Source organism: Rutidosis leptorrhynchoides, chromosome 1 (assembly GCF_046630445.1).
Source record: "Rutidosis leptorrhynchoides isolate AG116_Rl617_1_P2 chromosome 1, CSIRO_AGI_Rlap_v1, whole genome shotgun sequence".
Lineage (NCBI taxonomy): Eukaryota > Viridiplantae > Streptophyta > Magnoliopsida > Asterales > Asteraceae > Rutidosis > Rutidosis leptorrhynchoides.
The window spans coordinates 599057072-599068965 of NC_092333.1; the positions used below are offsets into that span (position 1 = coordinate 599057072).

The following is an 11894-nucleotide window of genomic DNA, read 5'->3' on the forward strand; positions in this document are numbered from 1 at the left end:
GACGATAGTAATAGTAATAATCATTTTAATAATAATAATACTAAAATTAATAATAATTCAGTTGACCATATCTTTTAATCCGTTCATCGAAACCATAAGCTTTCTAAATGAAAAGTTATTAATTTTTCGCCAGCTTTCCAACGACATGCATATCATATACCTTATCCTAGTAGCATATGTATTAAATTCATGATTCATCATAAACTATCTGACGACAATATTAAACATACAAGCATGCATGATCATCTATACTCGAGCACTAGTCAGGGATACACTATTAATAAATAAAAGATAAGATATGAATGCTCACATATCAATATTGTGATTCAATATTGCAGGAAAGTACGTAGACGCAACGAAAATGATAAACGTTAGGTTGACCTCACGAACAATACCCTCGAACAATACCCATAATCTCCATAGCTATAACCCATAATTTCCTTAGCTCTATCCCGTTTGAAAACTTATATTGAAATCGCCTGAACATAACTCCGTCGTAGTATTTTATGTATACTAATAATATTTTGAAATAATACTGAGTAAATGTATATATGTAAATCGATTGCGAGAGTTTAGAGAAATATATTTTCAAGTTTCTATGAAATAATGAAACCTATTGAATTCTATTTATAATAGATTTTTGAATTATTAAATTGAATTATTAAAGTATGAATTATTAAAGTGAATTATTAAAGTATGAATTATTAAAGTGAGTTATTAAAGTATGAATTATTAAAGTGAATTATTAAAGTATGAATTATTAAAGTGAATTATTAAAGTTAAAGTAAAGTAAAAGTAAAGTAAAGTAAAGTAAAGTAAAGTAAAGGTAAAGTTAAAGTATAGTAAAAGTATAAAACTATGTACGTATAATACGCGTATAAATATATATAATATTAATTTAAATCGTTATATATATTTAATAAAATAAAATATAAATATCGTTATCTTTATCATACTGGTTAAGAAATGAGTTGTCAAAAGTGGTTCTAGATATTTATAAAAGTTATATACGTTTTAATAATAAAGTTCTTTTTAAACTAAAAATGTTTTTGTACGTTTGAAACTAAATCAAATAAATATGATAATTTTGTTTTCCAAAACTAAATATTTTTAAGAATCATTTTGTTAAAAGGTAAAAATAATGGAAATCGTTATATCATAAAACGTTTAGAAAAGTAGAATTATATATATTCATAATGGGTTTCAAGTTTTTAAATTACAGTCTGTTGGTGAAGTATGAGATAAAGTTTAAAGGTTAAATAAACGTATGAAATCATCTTAATGAAAAATATCGAGTTACTTAACTTGTTGATATCCAACATCTAACTTGTTGATATCCAACATCTAAATTATTTACACTCCACTTTCTTACTTTCACATTAAATAAAATGAAAGTTAACATAGTTATCTTATCAAAGTCACGAGGAAAATATTATAAAACATGAATTGGAAATTAAACAGGAATTTCCACTAACCCTTGTCTAGTTCCCGTTAATTGACACATTTGTTCTTACTTATAAATCACTTTACCATTTTCCGAATGTTGTCAAAAAGAATAGATTTCTTAAATCACAGTGGACCTCATAACATAGACCCGTAATCATATCACAATGTATCTGATAATTCAATCATTTAATATTATCTTTTAATTCCGTCGATAAATATATTAAACATATTTTGAAACAAATACGTTTATGTAAAGTATTATACATCTAATACTTTGTTAACGTTTTCAATTAATATAACTATATTATATATACATATCTATATACACATAAATGTTCGTGAATCGTAAAGCACAGTCAAAGGGTAATTGATTACATGAACACAGTTCAAAGTTTTTGAGATTTCAACATTACAGACTTTACTTATCGTGTCGGAAACATATAAAGATCAAGTTTAAATTTGTTCAGAAATTTCCGGGTTGTCACAGATGTTCACTCCATCACTTAGATCATCATCATTCCTATCAAAATCGCAACTAAGATATTCCGTCTTATGTCTACTAATGAGTAGGCCATTACTTTCTAAGGCCATCCTCCATTGATCTAGTCTTCTATTAAGCTCCTCTTTAGAATCCGAAACAAGCACAATATCATCGGCAAAAATCAGGCACCAAGGGATGCACTCTTGTATCCCTCTAGAAAGTTCATCAAGGATCAAAGCGAATAGAAAAGGGCTAAGGGCCGATCCCTGATGCAGACCTACTTTTATTGGGAAGACTTCAGTATTTCCCACCGGTGTATGAACACAAGACTTCGCCCCTTCGTACATATCCCTAATAACATTAATTAACCTACTCGAGATACTTCTATCCTTAAGGGTCTTCCAAATCAAGTTTCGTGGCACGCAATCGTAGGCCTTTTCCAGGTCTAAGAAAACCATCTCTAGGTTCTTTTGCTTTTCTCTATACTTCTCCATAAGGTTCCTAATAATATGTATTGCCTCTATCGAAGAGCGCTTTGGCATGAAACCAAATTGGTTCTCCGAAACATTGGTTTCGCGTCGAAGTCTAGTCTCGATCGCTTTCTCCCAACGCTTCATAGTATGACTAAGTAATTTTATGCCTCTATAGTTACCGCAACATTGAGCATCCCCCTTGTTCTTATAGATGGGAATAGTCTCGCTCAGTCTCCATTCCATAGGCATTTTAGAGCTTCGAAAACGTCTTGTTAAAAAGGCAAGTCAACCACCTAACACCAGCGTCGCCAAGGCACCGCCACGCCTCAATAGGGATCTGATCCGGTCCCACTGATTTATTTCTCCCCATCTTTCGTAGTGCCAATCTTACTTCCTCTTGGCTAATCCTCTCGCAATCCATGTCGTTATGGGATTGTTCTATATCAGCGTCTTGTAAGTCCTCGTGGTGCTCTGGTCTTCCCCCTACGAAGAGGGATGACAAATACTCTTCCCATCTTTTCCTAATTTCGTCTTCCTTTACTAAAGTTTGACCAGCTTCATTTTTGATGAACTTGATGTTATCAAGATCCATGCGTCTTCGCTCCCTAGCTTTGGCTATCCTGTAAATATCATTAGCTCCCTCTTTGGAGTCAAGTTTCTTATACAGATCTTCATATGGCTTATCTTTTGCTTGGGCTACAGCCTTCTTAGCTTCTCTTTTGGCTTCTTTATATCCCTCTTCCGCCTTAATTCTATCCGTCGGAGTCCCCTCCCCACAAATGATGAGCTCCCTAAACCTTAGTTGCTTAAGCGCAACTTTGCTTCGAACCTCGTCGCTGAACCACCATGATTCTCTAACAGCCCTATTGCCTCTAGATGTACCTACAGCCACACCTAAGGCTTCCTTGGCTACCTCTCTAATGGTGGACGCCAGATAGTTCCACATCTGATCTGCGTCATCATTGGATACCATTTCCAATTCTGCATCAACTCTACATACAACCGATGTTTTAAATGTCTCTGCCTTCTCTCCGTTCAACTTCTTCCACAAGATCTTTGGTTGGACTTGTTTCACACTCTTGGTGGCCCGTCTCTGAAGAACCAAATCCATGACCAACAGTCTGGGAGGAACATGTCAAGGCAGTCGGGACCCGGTCTCCACAAGTCCTATATTTATCTATTTATTTATATTTATTTGTAGTTGAGATACGAAAATCCGAAAACTAAATCGGAGACTAACACGTGAGAGTGTGAAGTACAAAAAAGCTTCCCAAGCTCATTAAACCCCCATTTACTTCACGATTTAGGGATTAAAAAAAAAAAAAAAAAAAAAAGCTTACGAGATGGAGAACGCCAAGCCGTCGTCTTCGGCGGCGCCGTACCTTACTGGCGCCGGCGGAAAATTCAGAAAACCACCAATTTCAAGGAAACGGCCGTCAACACCTTACGACCGTCCGTCAGCAACTACTTCCAATTATCAATCAAACGAATCACAAGACGGTGGTTGGCTATCAAAACTTGTTGTTAATCCTGCTCGCCGTCTCATTGTTGGTGGCGCCACCAGAATCCTCCCGTCATTTTTCTCTAAATCGGAAGTAATCTCCGGTGATGATTCCGACTACGATTCCGACTGTGATCGCGGTGAGTTAGTCACAATAACTATTTAAAACACTATATGTGTATATAAAGTTTAGGTTTTTGAATTGAATTAGGGTTTTGTTTTATGTTATCCTGACGTGGACTGCTTATTTATAAAGCTAGTTGTAATATTATTTTGATTAGCTGTTAATTGAATCAGTATTTTTAATTTTTAATTGGACAGATTTACAAGATGTAGATGCAAATGTAAATGCAGATAGTGATGCTAAACATACTTCTGAGGCAAGTTCTTATTTTCCTTTTATCCTAGAAAATAAGAATGTGCACATTATTTTTTTTTAAATATCTAAATATTTGAGTTGTGAGTAGCTGGCATTTATTTCATGTATGCTTTACGCCAGAGATATTGCGATTTCAGGTAGTGTATCTTAATGAATTGATTAATGGCCTGGAGCCAAATATAAATTTATGATAGTTTTAAGGTAAGATCTAGAGTTACAAATTGTTCAATGACAAAGAATATTGAAAGTTTATGGAATACTGTGATGTTGAGCATATGCACAGCTTATATTATAACCAGAAGGGGTTACTTTACTCTTGCAAAATATTGTCTAGATACAAGTTACACTATATCTTGTGGATCAGCAGGATCGCTAAATACAGTATGACTATAGGGAAAGGATGCAAATTCCTTTCTAATATTTTTTGCTAAAGGAAATATTGCGTTTTGAATCTTTTTCTCAATAAGGAAATACAGCAATTCTTATGGTGTGTAAGAGTATAGCGGTTTCTGTATTGTGAGATGTATGTGTTAGTTTATTGAGTATATGTTGTTTGTTCACTCAGGTCCCTTCCAAAAATAATGAAAGAGTTAAATGTACCATTCTATTTTTTTGACCAATATTTGGAACTTTTTGTCAAAGCAAATCAAGAATGATAGTACAAATTTCTACTACTGTATATAATAGGGCAAATTCAATAAAAAGGTAACCTGTTTACCTCGTTTTCTTATTTTCGGTAATCTATTTCATTCTGCAGGAAAAAAAGGATTCTTTTTTCAAAAATTAATCAAAAATAGGGGTGTCGTTAACTTTCTCTGTTAAGTTGTATCATGTGCCATGCATGTGAGGGTATTTTTGTCTTGTTATCATTCTCCTACATTAATTTTCCAACTTCACAACCTCATTAAGTTTCCATTTTCATGAATTGCATCTACCAATTTCTGGAAAATTAAATCCTAAACAAACTTTAAAGATCCCAACAAAATTAAACCCTGAATTTTCAATGGATCTAGAAACATAAAAAAGGCAAACTTCCAAGTGCGATGATTGAGTCATATGGTTAAATCAATCGGAAAGCTATCGTCGGTAAACCACCACCACTCTCATTTGAGACATGAAACACCGCCATCACTTAGAGACCTGAAACGTCGCCACCGGAAAGCTACACCGTCGTCACTGGAGACCTGAAACACCACCGCCAGTTGGGAACTAAAACGTCGCCGCCGGAAAGCCACAGCTGTCGTCACTTTCAACCTTATTTTTGTCACAAATTTTGACCTGTTCTCCGATGATGGAAATTGCGAGACGAAACATCCTCGATTCTGACTTTAAACACCATCAATTGTTAGCAACGGAATCATGATGGGAGACATCCAGACCATTGAAGACTAATTCCAGGATTGTTTTTTTAGTCACTGTTGTAAATGATTTATAAGTTTAGGGTTTTGTTAGAAGAGGTTTTTTTTTTGTCTTCGGGTATAATCGAGAACAGTGGCTATGTAATATATAGCAATTTTGCGAACTCGGATACAACTCAACAACGAAGATTTCTAGAGTGATCTATTTTACATGCAATTTTTGTGGTACGATGTAATTTTAAAAAGAGTTTTTTTTTTTTTTTTTTTTTTTTTTTTTTTTTTTTCTATAATGTATAATTTAGGGTTGGATTTTTGAGATGAATGTGAAAGAGGAAGATGAAGGAGAATGATTAAAAGATGAAAATACCCTCACACGTATGGCATATGATACAACTTACCATAGAAAATTAACGACACCCCTTTTTTGATTAAATTTTGAAAAAGAATCCTTTTTATCTTGCAGAATGAAATAGATTACTGAAAATAGGAAAACGAGGTAAATAGGTTACCTTTTTATTGAATTTTGCCCTATATAATATATCATAATTTGGTTGTTATGGGCCAATGGCGTTTCAGGAACACATTTTTGACCCAGTGTTAAACATTGTTATACATGTGTAGGGAATAGTTTGGGTGCACTGTCATATCCCTCATATCAATAAAAAAAATTGTAAAATTATCTATTAGAGCCCTGCATAATTTAATTGAATAACTGATCATATTTTATTCTATGAGTGACTGCATATTTGTTCTTTTTTGTTTTGTTACTTTCTCTGTGTGTGTGTATGTAGAGCCTTAGTTCTAATCCACACTCATTAGGTAGATGATCCTTGCCCCTGATTTGATGTGTATTATGCATTTCCCATAGAACAAATCAGCACCCTTGGAACAATTACATATATGTATAGGGGATTGAGGGTTACATTGACCGTTGCTATAAAGTTTTACTTTATCCAATAAAAATGTTATACCATGTTGGTACATCTTAGAAGTTGAATACCTAAAATGCATTTTCCTAGAATAAAGCTGAGCACTTTGGGTTAAAACTTATCCAATGATTGGTTTTCGTTTTTCGGAAGCTATAATTGTCACCATTATCTCTCAACACAAGTGGATGGTTTTGCAGGTTGGGGTGTCTAGTTTTAGTAGAGATGCAGGTCCCAGTGCTCAAATGGATAAATTGAAGGGGAGTTCACAATGTAACAATGTCCAACAAGATGAATCAAGAAACTCAATTGGTGATCTTGGTGTAGATCAAATCGAGAACATGCTGAAAGGGAAACAATTTTCTCGGTAAAGTGCTGTGTTGAAATGTTAGGTTGGTCATGGTCTATACTCTATATGAATGTTCTTATCTAAACGTTGATTTATGATGCAGGGATGAAAGCAAACGCTTAATGGAGATATTGAAGTCTAGATTGATTGATGTTTCTGATACTGAGGGTGAGAAGAAAACAGAAACTGTGACTTTTCAAGAGCAGGATAAAGCTGATCTATTGGACCGTGAAGTCCGGTCAAATGATGTTGAGAAGGCTGTATTGGAAACCCCAATGCCCCATTTGCCATCAAATGTCAGTACAAATGCATTCACTTGTTTTGCTAACCATTGACTTACACTTGTTGTGTAATGTGTGATAGAAATATAGACATAGTGGTGCATGCATTATATGATTTGTAAGGCTATGATTTATAATGCTGTTGTGTAATACTTGGAATTAATGGTATATCTATCTATCTATCTATCTATATAAATATTTATATTTATTGCAGATGCAAGATGAGGTTGCTGCGTCACCTATTGATATTGCTAGAGCTTATATGGGAAAACGAACATCAGAAGTAGGCATTAATACTTACAATAGCACTTTAACAGGTGGGAAGGAACAACATCATAATGACGTGTTCCCTTCAGAATCGCAAATCCACACGCCGAAATCCAAGTTATCGACTTGTTGGCCAGGTGCTATGGTACAAGACCAACGCGGTTATATGACCCCACAGAGCCAAAGAGGAGGATATGGACTTCATAATTTTCGGCAAACACCATATTCTAGAACAATCTACTCAAAGAGTAAACCGAAAGTACGTCCATTATTCGATTTCTTACCTTTTAAATAAGTTATGTATTGAATGTAATATTAAGTGTTCAGTTTGTATATTTTTGTATTTACAGCTGAATCAGTTACAAGGTAATAGCAGGCCCTCTAATATTTCTCTGACCCCGTTTCAGCAATCACGGACTCCTAATCCCTGGCAGGTGCTTAATTACCATCTTATCTTCTTCACATGTCTGTATATCTTAATATGGTTACTGTTGATTGTTGTGTATGTACATTTAGTCTGAGAAAGTCTTAAATTGAAATGACCATGTAATGTTACTGTTTTATCCAACACAGATGAAGACAAGTAGTGATGTCATGGATGTTGGCTATGGATCAGTAGGACCCATTCGTCGCGTAAGAAACAAGTTTGCTTCTCAACCTCAGTCAGAAGGACCCAGACATATCTCGTCTGCTCTAATTTCTTCATCCTCAACTGCTTCTAGAAGCTTTGTGCCCGTATTTCAAACGAATCCAATAACTGCTGGCACTTCAGACGTTCATACATTAGATAATCGAGAACAAACTTTTAAAGAGGCGAATCCAGCTGGACCATCTAACGATGCGGTTCGAAAAATATTAGAGCGACTCGACAGACACAAGCCTACCCCTAAAGAAAAAGCAGCTGAGCTGAAGCTAGCAACCGAATGGAGAAGTTCGCCTTCTATAGATACTAATATGATGCCTAAGGGAAGTACCGTATTACAAGATCTAACAGGACCTTCATCTGTAAAAGGGGCTGATGGTGGTACAAGTTTCAAAGCTTCGGTTACAACTTCAAATGCAGAAACTAAAACTAAAACTAAAACATCCCTTGTTGTTGATGATGCTAGTACAGGGTCTGTATTTGGTTTCAAGAATACAAGTGTTGCAAATGAGGTACTTTTGTGTTTTCATATTTTCATTTTATTAACTAGTTGTTTCAATTAGACTACCTGCAACGGGGCTCAACACAAGCAATTTAACACCCAAATTTGGTGATGGGGCAAAAAAGTACGCCTATTAACGGGGCGTTAGGGTGACGTAAATGTGGGTGTCAGTCAAATACGTGACGCAAAAAGATAGGCGTTAAATTTTTGATATCCAATCACAATTTGACACATGTATATATAAATAATTAATTTAATTATTTTATACCCAACTTCCAATATGACACTCTAATTTGGCACAACCACTATTTACACATTGCCACGTCACAGTTAAAAGCCATTTTTTCTTCTTCCAAAAAGTGCAAAATCTGCCTCCATTGCGGGTGGGTCTTAGAACTTGTTCTCACATTTCATTCAAAACAGATATCTACAGTCACCAACAATAAGGAACACGATAAAAGTCAGAAATGGTCGTTTGACAATCAAATAAACGGCCAGGATCTCACTAGGAAGAGGCCCTCTCAACCGATGTTGAAGCCAATTTCTTTTAAGCGGCCGGACCCACAGCAAGTCATATCATCTGATAATGGTCCCGGTTTTACCTTCCCGTGGTCTGCCACCGCCAACTCAGCATCAGAGCCACCCACGCCATCCATTACACCATTTTTACCTGCAACTACTGTACCCCAGTCAAACGAATTGCCTTCTATCCCGATTTACAGTTTTGGCACAAATAACTCTAGCGAGAGGCTTGTTTTCCGTTTCCAGTCCTCAAGCAGCGATCCAATTGATGATAGTGAGTCTGATATCAATTTCAGTTTTGGGTTAGATAAGAAGAGAGTGTCTTTTAGTTCAATAGGAAGCGATGCCATTGTTACTAAATGATATTTTCATTGTATGGATTCTAATAAGCAATTGTTTTCTTTGATCTGATTTTAATGTGTGGTAACTGAATGGGATTATATTTTTATGGCACTTGTTCATTTAATGGTAAATGCAATAGTAGGTTCTACAGATGGAGCAAAAGCAGTTGTCTATAATAATTTTTGGAACACAACAGATTCTGCAGTTTGGATTACTAAATCTTGGATGTTATATATTGCTGCATACCTGGCAAACGGGTCAGGCTGGGTTGTTTTGGGTAACGGGTCAAAACAGTTTTGAGTTGAAATGGGTCATGGGTAAAATCTTTTTACGGTTTCAAACAGTTCAGGTTGAGTTGGTTTGATAATAGGTAGAAACGAGTAATGGGTCAAATAGGTCCAAACAAGTCATATACTTTTACATTTGATTTTTTACGTTTATTATATTATTTTAGTTACAACAATACTTAATCCTGCATCTGCGAGGTATGGGGGGTGGTGAGATGTAGAAAATCCTTCTTCTACATATTATTATTTATTATTAATATATTTATTATATATATAAGAAAATATTAATATAAATAATAACTGATAGAATCATTAATGCTTTCATAAATGATTGACAGATGAATATTGTTATGCTCGATCCATTTGACCAATTCATAAGACCCATTAGACCTGTCTCTATTTATTGAACTTTATGATTTGATACCCATTTGATCTGTTCTTTTATATTTTGTATAAGACTCGATAGATTGAAGAAAAACTCATTGGACCTTTTTTTAAAGTTTTAATTTACATTGTCAGACCTAATTTTTTTCAAGACCTAATTGATCTAATAACTTGACCCATTTAACCTTAATATGAGAGTATGAGTCTCAATTGCGAGGTATAATATTACAGTTGCCTATTGTGATCGGTAACAATTCACAAACGATAATGAAATTATTTTGCAAATTTCGAAAAAAACCAAATCCAGACTTCTTCGATTTGGTAAATGTTGTGTTCGATAGTAGAATGTACAGTCTTTCATGTCTACACATTTTCCGTAACGGAAGTTGGATCGTTGTGTAGCATTTAAGGGTATCTTTTTTTAAGCGTCCGATTTCAGAAGCTGTTGAATTCATTTATAACAATGTTCGTGAGCGTAAAAGCTTCAGTAGAGCACATGTTAGAACACACTATGAAAAAGAAAGTACGGTAGCAACATGTTTTAGTTCATGGTACATTCGTACCAACTATATAATATAAATTTTGTCATCAGGTAATAAAACAATACAAAATTTGGTACAATAGTAACTTTTATTTCACTTTCTATAGTGAAGATACCTAACAATGAACAACTTACAGAAACATTGTCTTGGGCTCCACTTACTAGATATGGGATGACCATTTAACATGGTTGTATCAAAAAAGTAATCCTGAAAAGACCCCATAACTCATCATGCATGTGAACATCCCTTTAAGAAGTTTGTAAATTGTAAATCTTGTGCACAAGACTACAAGATAAAACTAAAGTTGTGATCTCACCATTATCTAATAAGGTTGATAGTTGACTTATATCAAAGTATATATGCCACCGACATTTTATGAAAAAACAACCTAAATTATCTATAAAAAAAAACTCAACAATTTTTACAAGAAATTGGGAAATGTTTTGCAACTTACGGTAACTGGGTTGCCTAGCCGAGTTATCAGGTTGTTGACAACAATTGCGAAGGTGGGTTTTTATCCATCATGTTATGAAGTTGCCATGTAATAATTGAATCGTTGTGTTACTTTTTGAAAGTAATTGTTAAAACTTATTATTTAGGTCACACACATATGATTTTGAAATACGTGATAGATTTAAGGTGTGTTTGATAAATCTGAATGATTAAGTACTGAATGATTATAATCTGGATGATTCAGAGGTTCTGAATGACAATAAGCTATTTGATAATCATTTTAAATAATTAATATGAATGAATTAAATCAATTTGTTATCGTTTAACATTAACAAAAAACTTCAAAATACTTATTTGATAAGTGTTCGGGATACGATTAAAGTACAATTGTATCACTAGTTATCATTAGAATTTAGTCAAATGACTCGAAAAAGTCACATAAGTTAAATTGTATCACTAGTCATTATCATCTTCAGCATCATTGATTCACCCACCGTCCTCTGCCTTACCTTCATCCCAAGTTAAAAACAATTTTAACATCTTTCATAATCTTTCAAAATCTTCATCCTTACCCTCGCAATCTTTAACATTTTTCACAATCTTCATCCTTACCCTCTCAATATTTCAGAATTACGAAGAACATGAGGATGAATGACGATGAGCAAAACTTACGATTCTGAATTCCAGCGAGTTTTAGCAGATGATTCTAATGCAAAACCTGTTTGAAATCATGTAGTAAATGTTCGCTGGTCATTTTC

The 11894-nt window shown here is 34.4% G+C and overlaps 2 protein-coding genes across 2 annotated transcripts; one reads left to right on the top strand and one right to left on the bottom strand.

The window, feature by feature from the left end:
- Positions 1–2650: 2650 nt before the first annotated feature.
- Positions 2651–3511, bottom strand: LOC139847329 (uncharacterized). The gene has a single exon (XM_071837001.1). It carries the CDS (start codon positions 3509–3511, stop codon positions 2651–2653), a length of 861 nt encoding a protein of 286 aa, XP_071693102.1.
- Positions 3512–3629: 118 nt separating this feature from the next.
- On the top strand, positions 3630–9539 carry LOC139883979 (uncharacterized). Its single transcript, XM_071868068.1, has 8 exons — positions 3630–4041; positions 4223–4281; positions 6765–6931; positions 7017–7209; positions 7409–7720; positions 7812–7895; positions 8035–8616; positions 9030–9539. Exons 1-8 carry the CDS (start codon positions 3744–3746, stop codon positions 9489–9491), a joined length of 2157 nt encoding a protein of 718 aa, XP_071724169.1. The 5' UTR covers positions 3630–3743; the 3' UTR covers positions 9492–9539.
- The last annotated feature ends 2355 nt before the right edge of the window (positions 9540–11894 follow it).

Excerpts from the sequence above, each read along its gene's own strand:
- LOC139847329 (XM_071837001.1), bottom strand. The coding sequence starts at position 3,511 with ATGGATTTGGTTCTTCAGAGACGGGCCACCAAGAGTGTGAAACAAGTC.
- LOC139883979 (XM_071868068.1), top strand. The coding sequence starts at position 3,744 with ATGGAGAACGCCAAGCCGTCGTCTTCGGCGGCGCCGTACCTTACTGGC. Across the intron at positions 7,721-7,811 it reads ACTCAAAGAGTAAACCGAAA|CTGAATCAGTTACAAGGTAA; the intron begins GTACGTCCATTA and ends TTGTATTTACAG. Across the intron at positions 7,896-8,034 it reads GGACTCCTAATCCCTGGCAG|ATGAAGACAAGTAGTGATGT; the intron begins GTGCTTAATTAC and ends TATCCAACACAG.